The 17,416-nt window shown below is 39.7% G+C and overlaps 2 protein-coding genes and 1 non-coding gene across 3 annotated transcripts; 1 reads left to right on the top strand and 2 right to left on the bottom strand.

Moving 5' to 3' along the window:
• The first annotated feature begins 417 nt into the window (after nt 1–417).
• LOC144004564 (cerebellar degeneration-related protein 2-like) lies at nt 418–7,314 on the top strand. The gene is made up of 6 exons (XM_077501839.1): nt 418–663; nt 1,121–1,233; nt 2,743–2,891; nt 3,006–3,155; nt 4,419–4,647; nt 5,384–7,314. The coding sequence occupies exons 1-6, from the start codon at nt 582–584 to the stop codon at nt 5,921–5,923; spliced, it is 1,263 nt and encodes a 420-aa protein (XP_077357965.1). The 5' UTR covers nt 418–581; the 3' UTR covers nt 5,924–7,314.
• Nucleotides 7,315–7,463: 149 nt separating this feature from the next.
• On the bottom strand, nt 7,464–17,005 carry LOC144004563 (DNA-directed RNA polymerase III subunit RPC5-like). The gene is made up of 21 exons (XM_077501838.1): nt 16,698–17,005; nt 15,626–15,717; nt 15,487–15,537; nt 15,287–15,364; nt 15,080–15,195; nt 14,072–14,154; nt 13,848–13,955; nt 13,698–13,747; nt 13,431–13,550; nt 13,264–13,349; nt 13,124–13,168; nt 12,943–13,034; nt 12,219–12,339; nt 12,068–12,149; nt 11,832–11,891; nt 11,555–11,712; nt 11,410–11,471; nt 9,907–10,370; nt 8,287–8,364; nt 8,041–8,163; nt 7,464–7,972 (listed from the first exon to the last, which is right to left on the bottom strand). The coding sequence occupies exons 2-21, from the start codon at nt 15,662–15,664 to the stop codon at nt 7,916–7,918; spliced, it is 2,073 nt and encodes a 690-aa protein (XP_077357964.1). The 5' UTR covers nt 15,665–15,717; nt 16,698–17,005; the 3' UTR covers nt 7,464–7,915.
• Nucleotides 16,995–17,076, bottom strand: trnal-aag (transfer RNA leucine (anticodon AAG)). Its single transcript has one exon. It is a non-coding gene; the product is annotated as a tRNA-Leu (tRNA).
• Between the last annotated feature and the right edge of the window lie 340 nt (nt 17,077–17,416).

Genomic DNA, 17,416 nt, shown 5'->3' with positions numbered 1-17,416 from the left:
TGGTTGGACGTTGCAGCCAGGTTGTCGTCGACTTGCGATTCCTGCTGAATTTCGTTTGGTTTTGCAACAGCGTCCTCTTGTGGACAGTCAGCGCACAGTTATGTACCTACAAAACTGCAGGTGCCAGAGCGCCAACCGTTAAGTTGATGTACAAGCACGACCGCGCCGGAAACACGAAACCTTCAACGTGAAATCATCTTCTTAAATAACCATATGAACTGCGCACTTAAAAACGTTAGTTCATTAATATGTTGTTCTGTTTTATATGTTTAATCGTAAAGATTGCGCTTTAAAATTGATTTAAGTGATTTACCACACCGTTTTAAGCGCTGTGTATTATCATAAACTTTTATTTTGAAGCCGCCGAACAAGAAGTCACTTGTCACATAAGAATTTCCTATTAGCGTTATCCTGTGATGCCGCCGGTATACCGGCTGCTTGCCAGTATAACAAGCGCTCCTATTAAATGGCCAGTCTTTAATAATAACAATAATAACCCGGAAGCCTGCTTCGTCATGTTAAATAAGCAAAGCATTTGACGCTAAACGAACTGGAGTATTCTTTTCGACCCAGCCGCGGAGATGTTGACGGACATGAGCGTAGAAGAGGAGTTCGAGCTGAAGGAGGACGAGCCCTGGTACGACAAGCAAGACCTCGAACACGGTAACCTTTGCAACCTTTCTTGAACCAATTCATATACAAGTGAGTCTTATTTAATTAGTCGCATTTTCAATTTAAAATAAAATTCAGTTTTATTATTCAATGGGGATGTTATGGTGTTTTAATTCGAAAAGGATGCCAGAAGACGTCAAAACGTTTGTTTGTTTTTTTTAATTTGTTTTACATTATTGATTTACCTGGAACTTAATTGGAGGAAAGCTGTCAATGAGCCCAATTAGGCCCTGCATATCAACACAAGTGGGTCAATGGATCACAACACACGGTTTGCAAATTGTGTTCAATTTCTAAACTGTACTTGGGTCATACAGATTCCAAACCATGTGGACAGTCTTAAAAAAAAAAGCGTAATGCCTCAAAACGACAATCAATCACCAAAATAATGCCGTCCTCGGTTCTATCATTGCCCGTATCTGAACCGCATGCGTCTCCTCTCCTGCAGACCTTCAGCTGGCCGCTGAGCTGGGAAAGTCGTTGCTGGAAAGGAACCACGAGCTTGAACAGGGCCTGCAGCAGATGTATTCCACCAATCAGGAGCAAGTGCAAGAAATCGAGGTAAGACCCCCGGGACCTTGACAACCAGGTTGCCGTGGTTACGCTCATCAGTCAAGGTCTTTGGGATGTCTCTTGACTTCAACATATTTTAAGCTTTGGGAAAAACAAGACATTGAAAAAAAAAAAAAAAAAAAAGATGTCACTTTATTAAGCAATTTTTAAAACCATACAGAATAATTACATTGATTCAGATTATACACTATAAAACAAATGCAGTTTATATTTAACAAAAATTGATTAGCCTGATGGGACCAAGTGATTAATCGGATGATATTAACTCTAAAAATCAGTAAAAATATCAGTTACTGGAATTTTATTACTAAATATTAGAATTGACATCGGACTTGAAAAATCCATCACTCCGCCCCACCCATTAAAAAGGGTCAAGCCCGCAACTGTAAAACCTTGAAAATGGCCTTAAAATTTGCCGAATTTAACCCCAATCAAACTATGTTGGCTTTCTCACATTTACTTGAAGTTTGCATCATCATCACTGAAGCAACTTTCCAGTGAAAAACAACAAGAGCAGAGGGACCCCCCTTGTGTAAAGGCGGAAGTGGACTGTTCTGGATTACTTTAATGTCCTTAAATCTGCTTTGTCTGACCGGCGAGGCCTTCTCGGCGCTGACATGTTGACTTAATCCACAAGTTCTCAATGTTGACGTCATGGCACACAAACACGCATTGAGGTTGTGTTGTTGTCAGAGTGAAGGCAATGTTCATTGACAACAGGTTCGAATTGCTGCTCTGATAAGATAAAAAGTTCATCCATCTATTCTCACTTGGGTCGCTCTGGAGATAATACACAGAGCTATTTCTAATATTAGATATACTTATGTACCTAATCATGTGTCCTAACATGATGCTATTGCTTCTGTAGTAACGGTGCAGTTGTTAAAAAGTGGTAAAGACGGGCGAATGCAGTTGAAATTTACATAGTTACTCTTTAAAGACCATCTCAAGACAAAAAAATACACAGTATTACACACCTCACATTTCTGCAGATACCAGATGCAGAACCATGCCATGTGGTCTGACGAGACCAAGATAAATTTAGTTCAGTAATGAATTTAATACATGAGCCTTTGGGATTGATTTTAAATGTGATTTAAGTATATTTATTTCGATATTAAGCGGAATAAGGACGTTTGAAAGGGTGTCCGTCGCACAGAAGCGACATCATCGAGCAGCAGCCAATAGAAAAGCACCTTCAGATGATGTCGCTCCTCGGCGACAATTTTGTGTGCTTGACTTTTGGCTCGCCTGCTTTTTCGTTGAACCGAAATGCATTTTACCAAGTAATAAAAAAAATAAAAATAATAATAATACTGAAACTAATATTAAACTAAAATTGAGCATTTTATTTATTTTTTATTATTTTATTTAAAAGTAAATTTAAAAAAAAACAAGAAATACGTTCCTTTTTTCATTTTACCAATTAAACACTATTTGAACACTAAATTTGCAGATAGTGATTGTATTTATTTATTTTTATTTTTTGTGGTCCAGTACCTGGGCAAGCAAGTGGAGCTCCTGCGGCAGGTGAACGACCAGCACGCCAAAGTGTACGAGCAGCTGGACGTGGCGTCCCGCGAGCTGGAGCAGAGCAACCACAAGCTGACTCAGAACAATCGCACAGCCCAGCACAAGATCCGCGGGTTCGAACACAACACAACATCATCATCATCATCATCATGAGAAATTAAATCACTCAAATCTGACTTCCGAGAGTGTGCGTTTTTTTTGTTTTTTGTTTTTTTTTGTCGGCGCAGGCTGACGGAAACGGTGGATGTGCTGCAGACGCGCGTGGACGAGCTGCAGCGGCAGGTGGACGACATGAAGCTGGGACCCTCGCAGCTCGGCCAGGGGGGCCGGCGGAGGTCGCGCGGCGCGCAGAGTCTGGAGGAGCTGCAAAAACTCAGGTTTGAGCCCAACTCGGCTTCTGGCTGCCCTGTTTTAAGCGCGCCAGCAGAGTCTATGGGCGCGTCTCGCTAATCAGCTGTGAGAGTAATCACCGACTAAAAGCAGACAGGTGCGCTGTAAATGTTACATCAGCTTATCACCTCCTGCTTGTTAGAACATGCTGTGCCTGAAGATAAAACGTAAATATGATGACTAATATGCCGTATAATAAGGGTGACATAAGTGAGAATGTTGTTACCTCAAGAGTGCAAAGTGCATCATTCATCGCCACACTGGACTTTTCAGCTATAAAATCAAAATATTCATATTTTTGTAAGTTAGATTTTTATTAATTTTGTTATGTTTGAAATTTTGAACGTGATGTGACCTTTTTTGTAATAATCATTGATATTTTTAGCTGAGCAAATTTGCAAAGCTAAAAGTGTTTTACAAATATAATTTTTAATATTCCTGTATCAGTTTTTTTTTTTTAATCAAATTTGAGGTGTAATTGAGGTTACAAATTTAGATAAATTAACTTTTTTTTTTAACAATCAGTTACTATATTACACATTTCAGATTTTCATGAAGATGAATATTGCAACAAAAATGAATCACTAATTCTACCTTAAAAAAAAAATGCTGTTTATTTTTTTATTTTTTTTTATTTTAGCTGAATGTCGAAAAAAGAAATGGCATAATTAACAAAAAAATTTATTTTGTTTTTGTGTAGTTATTTTACGTTTTTATTTTGACATTCAAATCAATTTGAATAAGGTCACGAAAGTATTAGCACAAAGTTAGTAATTTGCAAATTTCAGTATTTTATAAATATATTACATATTGCTTTAAAAGGGATGTCAAACCACAAATTTTCTTTATATTAATATGTTGTATGCGTCCCTTCTCAATACAGTATTCTGATGGATATTGAGTTTATGGAATCTGAATTAAGCAGCAAAAGCCACCCAATTTTATCCATCTAATAGGCGGCCATTTTGTCACTTGCTTTGATCAGTTTCCGAGTTTCGTCATGTGCCGTTGACCAGATGCACCGTGATTGGTCATTACCTGAGCAACTGTGATGTCATTTTCACCAGTCAAAGTAGCAAAATGGCCGCCGAGATGGATAAAAACAGGTGGATTTTGCTTTATTCACATTCCACAAATGCAGGGGCTGCTTAGAACATATTGGAAAGAAAATATTGTTGACTTCCTCTTTAATAACATATTTATGTACCTGCGTGTGTTCTTTTGATTTGTTCTACACTGTGACCGTGCAGGCGGCATGACGGCGATCCCGAAGAAACTCGTCTCGGCGTTGAGCAGCCCGACGGCGTGCAGCGGTGGCACGAGGAGCAGCAGACGTTCCTGCGCCGCTCGCTCCGCAGCCTCCAGGCTCAGTACGCGGGAGAACGCGCGCGGCGGGAGGAGGCCGAGCGGGAGGCGGGGCTACTGAGCAGGGAGAACGTGGCGCTCGAGCAGCAGCTGGCTGGCATGGAGACGTGCAGGGTAGGAAGATTGGGAATTTATGCTTTTACAGTTACAGTGTTCCCTCGTTTATCGCTGTTTCGCAGATTATTTATAGCATGCTTTTTTATTTATTTATTTTTTTGGTGTCTTTGCGTGGCCGTATCACTCGAACCCTTACGTCCGACCTGGAACATACGAGGAAAAAATATCCTGTGCTGTATAATAAGCAAATAAAAAAAATAATAAACTTAATAGAAGAAATTGAATGTAGATGAAAAAAATGAATGAAAAAGCATTCAGAATAAACTAAAAATCATACCAAAATGAAAAAAAAACATAATAGATGAAAATATATGTTGTATAAATAGTTGACTTGACTGTATAAGTAAATTAAAAAAACAACATACTTTTAATGGGAAAAAAATGAATGTAAATGAAAAAAAGAACATATGAGTGAAAACGCATCTATAAACTAAAAATCCGACCAAAACAAAATGAAAAAAAATATATACTGTGCTGTATAATAAAAAAAAAAAAAAAAAAAAAAATTGGAAAAAATGAATGTGAAAAAAAACATGAATGGAAAAGGATTTATAATAAAGTAAAAGTCATACCAAAACGAAAAAAATCAACATAACAGATTTATTTTATATTTTTTTTAATTAACGAGGATTTCCATTATCACAGGTAGTTTTTTAAACAACACCCGCAATAAACGAAGGAACACTGTATATATGGACATAGATGTATACACTTACTTGTTTTGTGTTTGCAGATGCGAGTGTCTGAGTTGGAGCGAGAGGTCGAGGAGCTTCGCCACCTCTGGAAGTCCGAATCCTTCTCCCGGCTCAGCGTGGCGTACGCTCTCCCCGAGGAGGAAGACGAAGAGCATGACGCGGAAGCCGAGCCCAGCGGGTCGTCCCCCCGAAGCCGGCGGCCCCTCAAGCGCTGGGCCAGCGAACGTCTCCTGAAAAGCAAGCGCGGCGGCGCCGACCCCGCCGGCGAGCACGAGTGCTGGTGCGGCCGGCGGGCCGGGAAGGCGGAGCGCGGCGGCGTCTCGCTGCTCAACGAGGTGGACGCGCAGTACAGCGCCTTGCAGGTCAAATACGAGCAGCTGCTCAGGCACGTTGGCTTACAGCAGCGTCAACGAGAGCAGGAAGAGGAGACGCTGAGCCACAAGGCCGTTCAGACCGTCGACTACGACGGCGGCGGCTTGCAGCAGCCTGAGTACAAGGAGCTGTTCCGAGAGATTTTCACTCGCATTCACAAAACCAAAACGGACCTGCAGAACAGGGCCAGGCCATCCTGCATCTGATGATGCAATGCAGTGTTCCCTCATTTATCGCGGGTTCGTCTTTCGCGCCCTCGCCATTTCGCGGATTTTTTTTACAGGGCGTGCTTTTTGGTTTGTTTATTTTTTTGGGCTTTGCGCGGCCGTATCTCTCGAACCCGACATCCGACCGGGGACATACAGGCGCCCGCAAATTCATCTCGATGAGACAATACCAAAGGTGTCTGTCCCGTCGCTCCACGACATTGCATTCTGGAGTTAGAAAATATATACTATTCTGTATAATAAGTAAATTAAAAAAAATATAATTTTAACGGGAAAAAATGACTGTAAATTGAAAAAAAAAAAAAGAATGAAAAAGTACTCAAAATAAAAAAAAAAAAAAAAAAGCATACCAAAATGAAAAAACATAATAAATGAAAAATATGTACTGTGCTGTATAAGTAAATTAAAAACACAAATATACTTTTAATGGAAAAATTAATGTAACTAAAAAAAGAACATGACGAATGAATTTTTTTTTTTATAATAAAGTAAAAATGATACCAAAACGAAAACACAAACAAATATATATATATAATTAATGGGAATTTAATTTTTTTTAAAACTGATTGCCAATTATCGTGGGTAGTTTTTGGAACATAACACCCACGATAAACAAGGGAACACTGTATATTGAAGGAGAGGCCGGCAGTGATGTTTTCTAATTAGTAAATTATGTCCAGCACTTCTCTCCAATTCATTTCATTGGGAACATTTATTTATTACTATTTCTATCAGGCTGGGCGATATGGCCTTAACATAAAACTTTTCGTTAAGTTGGCAACAAACTGCTTTTGTCGACTAGTGACTATTTGCATCTAGTTTTTTAGTGGCAGTGGTGCATGTCAGCGCGGACTTTGAACTACTTCAGAAGCTTCTAAAAAAAAATATGTAAATAAATAAACCTGTTTAATCGCCCAGCCCCATTTATTATTTCTCGCACTTTTTCCTCTAATTCACTGCAATTGCGAGTCTATTTATGGCTGTATGGCTATTTATTCCAATGTGAAACCTGTAATTCTTACCATATCTCACTTCTATATGATATGTAGCAACTCTGAATGTGTCTTAGTGAAATAAGAGGAAAAAGGGATGGTGCTGAATTTTATGCAAAAAAAAAAAAAATCCCTGGACCGATACTTGATTACTTCGCTTTGTCGGATGACTGAGTGAACGTTTTGATCACTATCAAGGTCAGTTGTCTTGTGTCCTTATTTTGTTCTAACAGGAGTGTGCGAACGGGTAAATCGTGTTAAAGATGCTAATGTTGCTGTTTTGAGCCAGAATTATTGTTTACATTGCTTAGTATGTCAGAATATCCAATTATGCATATTTATTGAATCAGTGTCACAATAAAAAAAATAAAAATAAAATCCACTTGGGGAAAGTGTTGAGATTCTATTGCATAACGACACGGAAGTACACTTGTCAATTAATCTCGAGGTGTGACGCATGACATCCCTCAAACATATTCTGATTGAGACTCAGGCTAAACGGTGATCAAACATGACGAACGTTCATCTAAATGTTTTGTTTTTATTGATCATCCACAACCGTTTTTGTACATTCGAGTAAAAAGCAAACAAAATGCAGCAGTCAGAAGTTTGTCGTTCCCAACACGAGATGAAATCTGAAATGAACTTTCAGTTTTTAGGTCTTGCGTGTTTTTTGGTTACTGTTTAAAGAAAAGTGCCATCAGGTGATATGATGATTGAGGCTACTTGTGTCTTAATGTTAATGGATGAACATAAAATGGCGGCCGTCTCGCCTTCCAAAAAGGTCCATCAGAAAAAAAATAATAATAATGAGGCATTTGTTTTGAACGATTCTCCTTCAAAGACCCATTTCTCAACGTTCCCAGCGGCAGACGACAACGTGGTCGTCGTGACCGGCCGCGACCGGCTCTCACCTCGGCCGCGCTCCCTTGGGACACTGTGATTGGCTAAGGGTGCCCCCGGGGGCGGGCTGCTTGGGTCAGGACTGGGTGGTTCCTTTTAGGTACCACATGCCGGCATGGCTGGTGCAGCATTCCTATAGGGGGGAAATTGAAATAAATGGTCTGTTATCATTTTTGATTTGATTCCCCGTCGAGTGCTCACCTTGAGCAAGCGGTCCACGTCGGCCTTGGGGACGTCGCCGAACTCTTCGTTGAGCCGGGCTTGCACCGCGGTCCGTTTCAGGCGATAAGTTTTGGTGAACATATCGTAGAGCAGGTGCCGCTGCTGTGCCCCCCCCAGGAGAAATATTAAAATTAGCTTAGCATAAATATGAGTGACTGTTTTTCTTTTTACAATGGAGCAGAACTCTCCATTTTACTGCGCTATTTTTTTTTCCTCCTGGTTCACCTTGTCACAGTCCTCTCCGGTCTCCCACAGGCCGAACACCTTTTGCACGTCGGCAGAAGCCGTGGTCAGGGCGGGGAACTACATTTAGAGGAGAAAGTTTTGGTCTTGATTGTGTGGACATACAAAAAAAAAAAAAAAAACATGCCAAACAAATACGCAAAGTGGAAACATATTTGGTTCCATTTCTAAGATTACCAAATATTGTACAAATTTTTGGGGCTTTGGTGACCAAATGGTACAGTTCTGCTCAGGTTTCCAAATGTGACCAAATATGGTTCCAACTATACAAAAATATTTACGCTAACACACGTTTTTCACTGGACGAAAACTTAACTAGACTAAAACCCTCATTAATAAACAATAACTGGGACCAAATCAGTATGCATTTTCGTCGACTAATGAAGACGAGACAAACGTACTTGACGTAATAAAAACTGGACTAATATCTGTGGACATTTTATTTCATGAACACGAGACGAAAATTATATGATTTTGTAAAATCCTGTCTCTACTAATCTGTCACTGTGACACAAATCTACAGAGTGCAACATGCACAAACAGGAGATGGATTCACGGTGAGAAGTTTATAAAAAAGAAAAGAAAACAAAAATATATATTAGAGTTATACCGTAACATTCATCTGACCGCTAACTAATTACTAGCTTGTAGCATGGGACCATCGTAGCCACTTGTTGATATACTGTAATTGTGTGTCAAGTTGCTTTTCATCAAAAAGATGAGAGAAAATTTTATGTGAAATAGTTTTAGATCCGAAATGCTCAACATTATCTGCTGACAAAAAAAATATACGGGGGTAAAATGATTCTCCTGACTAAAAGTAGACAAAAATGTTGACAGTTGACTAGACAAATTGTTTTCTTGGACTAAGATAAAGACTAAAATGTTAATTTATATCAGACAAAGCTGACTAATAAAAATAGGATAAGACTGACTAAATTTAACGAACGTGATGGAAACTGGACTAAAACAGACTAAATTTGAAAATGTCTGATAAAATTAACACAAGAATATATTCTAGCCTAGTATATTAGTAGTCAGACAAAGTTTGTCTTTAAAGGAATCCACAGGAAGTCAAAAAATGAGCCAAAAAAAAAAAAAAAAAAAAAGCCACCAGACAGCAAAATTGCAGACATTGTGGTTCCTGGCTTCCTGACAGGAGGCAGCTCGGCTCCTTCCAGGTCCGCCACCCTGCCGGTCTAGCGGCTCTCGCAGACATAATGAGCTTAGCGCTGAAGCTAATCGTCGGTTGCCTAATAAATGTGGCGTGCCTCCGTGGCCCCCACCAATCCTCTCAAGGCTGCAGTTGGGATAAGACTTAACTCACAACCTGGAACACAAAACTGCGACACCCGGAGATGGCGGTAAATCCGGCAAAATTCAAAATAAGCTGCAGCGCAGTCAAAGCACACATTGATTGACACCTGTCAATCACATTTGGAGCACACAGAGCCGAGATTGCGTCACCGTCTGACAAAAATCACAAATCTTCCACATAAATACCAAATATGATTCCACTTACATTATAACAGTTGCACTCGGGTTACCAAATAAGGTTCCATCCCTGTTCTATACCAGGAAGTGACACGCGCGACTACTCACAGGCACCATGATCTGCTTGCAGCGGCTGAGCAGCACAGCGTCCTGCAGCATGTGGTCCGACACGGGTCCGAAGGGGATGTGCCCCGCCGGCATGGTGGCCAGGTGGAGGCTGACGAGCCTCTTGAGCTCGTTGAGCGTCAACACGGGATTCTTCCCGAAGGTCTTTGTCACAAAGTCCAGCAGCTGCGGCGAGGGCGCGCCGGCGGGGCCGCCGCCGTTGGCGTGCTCGGCGCCGGCGTAGCCGTTGACGGAGCCGTTGGGGATGCCCGACAAGGACGGCGAAGGAGAGGACGTGTCCATGGGTTCGGCCTCGCCGTCGCTAACGGGCTCCTGTTTGACGCGGGCGCCGCCGCCGCCGCTTCCTGCTCGCTTGCCGTCCAGATCTTTTTGGAGAGAGGCCTGCTTCGCCTGAGCTCGATCCTGCGCCAACTTCAGACGCTGCTCGCCACTGATGTGCACCGGATCTGCAGGGCCACAAACATTGATTTTTCAAATGACATCAGAATCAACATCAGCTCTACTGGCCAAGTACAATATGTTAAACATACAAGGAATTCATCACCGGTAGTTTGAGCCACTTCCAGTATTACAGTAAACAAGCCACTATGACAAAATCTACATTTTATATACATGATGATTAATTCGTTTTTACCTGGCAACGCTGCCAGAAATGTATTCTAAATAGATGGTAAACTAAACGCTCTTACATTAAATTTTTGGAAAAAACAATTGCATCTTTGTGAGGTTCCTACCAGGGTTATAGTTTGGAAATCTTTCTTTATAGTTCGATAAATTATTATTATTTTTTTTAACAAAGTACTTAATTTGAATTCATTTTTAATGTGAGCGTTGTTATTATTATTATTATTATTATTATTATTATAGGGACCAAGTATTGAGGTAGTATTGAAATCACTTCAATTACAGCAAATAAATCAAAATAAAAAAAATTGGGGGCTTTAATTATTATTATTTTAAAGGCTTTTATCATTATTAGTGTCTGTGCACAGAGGTGGGATTGAAACTGCTTCAATTAGTGTACCTAAATTACTATTTTTGGAGGCATTAATTATTTCTGTTGTTGTTATTAGCATTAGCATTATTACAAGCAGTCATTATAATAGTTATGAACATTATTATTTTGAGGCCTAAAAGTGGTCTTCTTCGACTTAAGGAACTAAATTGCATTATTATTACTGTGAAAAGCATTCTTATTATGATATTTATTATGAGCATTCTGCTAACTTATTATTATTGTCATGACTAGGGCCGAAGCCAAAGATGGTGTTGAAATTGCTTTAATTCCGGCAATTAAATCTTCTTCGTGAGAGCCTTAATTATTATACCTTACTTAAAAAACATATAATATTCTATTATAATCATTTTTACTCTGAAGGTCCAGCATGGAGGAAGCATTTTTTTTTGGGGCAGCGTTTAATTTTTACTACTTCCCAATGATGATGTATTACTATCCCCTACTGACTTAAGCCGCTCATTACATACCAGGCTGCGGAGAATTCTTTGGCATGAAGTCGTCCTTTGAGAAATTAAAGACTTTTTCCAACCTTCCAAATGCAAAAAAACAAAAACAAAAAAAATGTAAATTGTCAGTAGTTGTTTCTTTGGTGAAACTTGCGGCCCCACCCACTTGTTCTGGATGCCCATCCACAGCATGTGCTGCCGGTGGGCCACGTCGGCGTGCTTCTTGACAAAGTCGGCGTCGGCGGGAAGCAGGAATTCCCAGCCGCGGTTGACCCGCGGCACCGCCACCTGCTCCAGGAAATCCTTCACATCCTCAGGAGGAAGCTGAAAAGAAGAGGAACAAGTCGCTCGCCTGAATTATTAAGTTGAGCATCTTTTTTGTTTTGTTGCTTGGGGGCTTTTAAAGGTGTCAACATGAGGCTCATTAAACAACAGAGGCTCACTTTGATCACGGCCGCCACTTCCTTCCTCATCAGGGAGCGTTCCAGCGTAAACCTCCACATCTGCACAGTGGCAAATATGAAAAAAGAAAACAGTCAAAGTAAAAAAATTGTTGTGACTTGGATAAGGATCAGATCACATTTTATGACCAAATTAAGAAGAAATCCAGTTCTTACAAAAACCAAAAGAAACATGTCAACAATATCAAAATGCATCAATTTCCCTCATTTGTGCTCACCACAAAATCCCTCCCCCGACACAGCACATCAGCCGGAACGCCGCTGTGAGGACTGCACGTGTTTTTGGGATACAGAACGTCACTGAAACGACAAAAAGCGACCATTAAACTCAGCTGGCTGGGTCCAACTGGCGCTGAGAGGGCGTCATACCTCTTCACCACCCAGTTGCCCTGGACTAGTAGCGCCACCTGCTGGATACAACGCAGCACGGCGGTGGAGTCTGTGCCTGAGGCCAGCAGACCCATCAGGCTGGCGAACTGGATCACTTTGACTGCAGGGAGGGACAAACATGCTATTTTAACGCACAAAACATGCAGATGAACAAAAAATATTGTGTATGGAGAATTTAGATATATTTAGAAATTAAAGTAAATATATAGTCAGTTTTTTATTTATTGTCACATACATATATATATATATATATATATATATATTTTTTTTTTAAGTCTCATTTTTTATTTTTGTATGATTTTTACTTTTGTTTATTTATTTATATATTCTTTGCTGTTTTTATTTATATTTATTTTTTATTAATTTTTTGAATTATATTTTTATATCTGTTTTAATTTTCATATATATCCATCCATCCATTTTCTGAACCGCTTGCTCCTCTCAAGGGTCGTGGAGGGGTGCTGGAGCCTATCCCATCTGGCTATGGGCGGCACTATAAGTAAAATAAAAAGATTTTTCCTATTTTTTTTTATAGTAAATCAAGCAACTTTTAAATGAGATAAATGTGTACAAAACAAATGAAAAACGAATAAATACAATTTAGGGAAGCAATTTTCTGACAAAAATAAACAGCTATCAAAAAAAAAGAAAAAAAAAAGGCCTTATTCTTCTTTTAATAATGTAAGCTATAACGTTCACTTACCGTTCCTCATCAGCGTCTTGATCTGCTCGCCAAGCGGCAACGTGCGCAGCTGGGCCATGGAGAGCACGTTGCTCGGGCCGATGGGCTTCACGCTACGACAGACGGTTGGAACCTCGTTTATTAAAATACGTCAAAACTATGGTGAGAAAGAAAAAAAAAAGAAAAAAAGATGAACACTTACAATTTTTCCTCCGCCAGCGGCGGCATCAGCATCGTCAGGTACTCCCTTGTCAGGACAAAGAACAAGCCATCATAATTAAATAAACGTCCCCAATTTGAGGAAATCCTGCCTCCAACTTGGAGATGCGTTCAAGAACTCACTTGGGCGTTTTAACAAGCTCGGAGTTGTCGGACACGTCCACATTCTGACAGAACAAATACTGCCTTTCGTGTTCCGAGCGCCCGTCCTGAGGCCAAAACAAAATGGCGGTCTTACACGAGCACCATCCATTACAATGGTGAGCGGGGCACTCGTCGTGACGCGTTACCTTGACGTTGTGGTGCTGCAAGTGGATCCAGGGCTCTTCGGCCTGCTTCTTCTGGAGGAACTCGTACGACTGGATCCTCCTCTGGCGCGCTTGCTCCGACTCGGGCCGAGCGAACCTCACCTGCAAAACAAAACAGGGTCGATGTGAGCGTCCACAGCTTTATATTCTATTTGATGCTGAAGATGATTCCTCTATTATTATTTCATATTTTCATATGATATAATAAAAACAAATAACATGCAATGTGTGAGGAAAGCGATTACTTACCGAAATGGCCTTGGCTTCTTCCTCACCTTCATCTTGGGACGAGTCTCCACCTGTGTAGAAGGGAAGCAATCAGATGCATGCAATACAACAAACAGAAGAAAATATAAATATGTGAGAAAAAAAAAAAAAAAAAAAGAAGCAAACTGGGACCTTCGTTGGCCGCCTCTCGCTCCCTCGTTTTGTTGTCGGCCTTGTCCAGGTACGTAAAACTGGGCCTCATCTGCAGGATTCCCGTCAGCGGCGTCACGTGAAGCTCACCTGTGGACAACATCAGCCAAAAAAAATGGATCATTTCCATAATGTATACTTCAACATTTTGATCACACGTCACTGTTTACAATTTTTTTTCAAGAAAAAGAAATACAACTTGGGACCTTTTCGAAAGATGGCAGCGGCGTATCGGGCGGTGTTGGTGGTGGCCTGGATAGACGAGAAGCTCTGATTGTCCATCATTTTCCTGTACAAAAGTCATCGGATCCTGTGTCACTTTAACATGCTACAGTTAACAACCTTCATGTCCATCTACTTTTTAAAACGAGCCACTTAATAAAACAGTTGCGATGTCACTGAGGTAAAAAATAAATCAATCAACAAAAAACGCACAACACACACAAAAAAAAAAAGACAAAACGGTTGCGATGTCACTTTAAATAATAATAACAATAATATAATAAAATGTAAAAAATAATAATAAAAAAGGATCACACTGATTTTTTTTTTAAATGTATATTATAAAAGTGAAATTTATTTCCAAGATAGACGAATGATACATTTTAAAACTAGTTAACAAAAATAATTTTACTAGTTTAAATATTAAAAAAAAAAAAAAAAAAAACAAAAGTAAAACCATATATTGAAAAAAAAGACAATACATGATTATACTTACATAATAATACATTTTAAATACTAAATTATTATTATTTTTATTTTTTTTAAAAAAAAGGTTCTTACAAGTTTTGTTTTTCCCTATAGAAATGTTGCCAAAAATATTAAATATGACTATTTTTTTTTTTTTTTACTATCTTAATCTTCATTTGTATGGAACACACCTGCACACCCTTAACATTAAAATACAATATTTATATATTTATTTCTAATATTCTTTACATGTTTATTTACTTTCTGTATTTTGTTTACTGAAAACAATAGGAAAAATAATTGTCGTTGATTGAGAGCTGATATAGCATTAAAAACATAAGATTGCTAGAGATTTTCTTCAAGAATAGTGAAAAAATGCGTTGTTTTTTGCTTCCGACTATTCATGCTTGGAAGGGCCAATAAATCGTGCACTATGAAGACACAGCGACATCTAGTGAAGCTATCCCAGCATAACACACGTACGGTCAAAATGTATCGCAAGCTCGTTTCGCCGCAAAACATACACTGAATAGGTGTTGTTCTCCTCGTAGCCGGTCCCGTCCACATTCAGCGCTATCTGCTCGCCCTTGCTCCGACAGTAGTTGGGGCTGGTGGTGTCCATGGCCATCTGCAGCTCCACCTGGTCACAAGGACGGACGGGCACCACAATCACAACTTTCTCAAATAGTTTTAGGATAAAGTAAGAACATATTAAAAGGTTTTCTTTTTACCCGCTGCTGTTTGGGTTTGATCTTAGCAGCCAAAAGATTGATGTTGTCGTAGGTCATGGTGGATGGTCGCACGGGGTACTGCAACAGGAGAAAATTAGCGGATGCTAGGGACTGCCTTACTCAGACACGAAAATGTTATTAATTTGGTTAACAAACATACTGGCAACTAATTTGCATTGAAAGCAACACAAACCACCCACCTGGAGTAGATAAAGCTTCTCTGCAAGGCTTTTGGCGAGATAGACGTCAATCTACGGGTGCAAAAAATAATAATAATAATAATAATCAGTGCTGATTAATTCGACGACAAGTATCTTTGATCTTCCCGCGAGCGCATACCTCCTCTATAATGGGGTCGTCGTCATCCCCGCTGGCCATATTTTAGGAAGCGGAGTGAGGAGGGGGAAGATGGTGTAGAGAGTGAAACCAACCTTTCAAAAGGAGACATATTGTGTACTTATTTTCCAACAATTTATATCAGTTATCTAAAATGTCTTGCCCCACGACAACTGGGGCAATTGGGTGTCATTTAAGAGACACTAAAACCAAACTTGAAAATTTGTCCAGCCTAGATGCCACATCATTGTTGAAAAACTTTGTGTGATGGTTATGTTCATTATTGGGCCTGAGGCGCAAGACTGTTAGCACAGACATTTATTCGGAAATAGGGAGATAAAAGTTTTACTTGGCTGTTTAATTTTACCCTTAAAAGGTGGACAGGTACTACAGAGAACGGTTTATTTACATAGTGATTAAAAACTGAATTTACCAAAAATAATTACAATAATAATTCTGTGAACAGTGGCAACCCAAACAATGTGTCAACTGCAAGAAATACAATTGTTATATGTTGGAAAATTTCATTTTCATGTCGCACAACATTCATGTGCTCATAATGCTGATAGAAGCAGGTAAACACTGATTATGATGAGGTCAAGCAGGTGATGCAAGAACGCGAAATCGAATTCAAATTGCTTTCCAAGGTTTGAACACAGTGACACAAACTAACTCACGCCACTAGGCAGTGATTAGTATTGATTCTAATGCATTTTCGAATCATTACTCTCAAAAATAAGCATTTTCGAGGTGTGTTAGCACATTAGCAAAACACACAGCAAATTGTCAGGCAGGCCTGTGTTAAACTCCGCCAAACTATACAAAAAAACCGTACACACAGCCTGCATTATAAAACGAGCTCCACGAAGCCCATGCAAAGGACAATATGTTCTATTACAAACGTAAAGGTGACGAAGTGGGCTAACGTTGAAGTAGCGGCAGGTTAGCAACTTTAGCATAGCTACCTAGCTTTGATTCACACATGCCGGTAGAAATAACTGGGCGAGCGAACGGGGCCTGCTATTAAGCGCAAAATTAGCCCTACAGAAAATTACAGCTATATTATATACTTTACCTGCAATTAGCCGAGTGTGCGAGCTATCTCAGCAGCGTGACATTTGTCCACCGAAGCCGACGGCGAAGTGGAAGAAGGAGCACGAACACACATGAAGTAGACACCATGTTGACTCCAGTCCGATCCACATCGGACACGTGGGAAGCGAGGCCGAGCCCACAATGCAAGGCGGGTTATAAAATAGACAATGTACTTTCTTAGTTTTGCTCATCGTCGTTTTTGTTTGCTGTGAAGTCGGGGAATTATCAAAGCTTGAAAGTGAAATGTATGTTTGCTGCACATATTGTCCAAAAGTACTGGCAGCGGTGGGATTCGAACCCACGCCTCCGAAGAGACTGGAGCCTTAATCCAGCGCCTTAGACCGCTCGGCCACGCTACCGATATATAAAGTGTAGAACAATATATTTAAATGAATGTTTAATTTTATTTATTTATTTTTTTTTTAAAATAGGCTGAGTGACGTTGTACTTTACTGCATTGTATTGTCTTATTTGCTCTTTGTCTCATGTCTTTTATATAATTATATATTTTCCCAGATGTATTACAATGTTTACAAAATTTCTAATTTTGGTTTTCTTTCATTATTGCGTTATGGTGAGTTATTCAATTTTTGTTTAAATGTTAGGAAAAAAGGAGAGAGAACCATATCGTTAGCCATTTTGACATTGTCACTATGCAAAGTTATGTAACAAGTTTCTAAAATGTTTATGTAACAGTTT

Source organism: Festucalex cinctus, chromosome 17 (assembly GCF_051991245.1).
Source record: "Festucalex cinctus isolate MCC-2025b chromosome 17, RoL_Fcin_1.0, whole genome shotgun sequence".
NCBI lineage: Eukaryota > Metazoa > Chordata > Actinopteri > Syngnathiformes > Syngnathidae > Festucalex > Festucalex cinctus.
The sequence above is the reverse complement of the archived record's forward strand: the minus strand, read 5'-3'. Positions and strand labels throughout refer to the sequence as shown.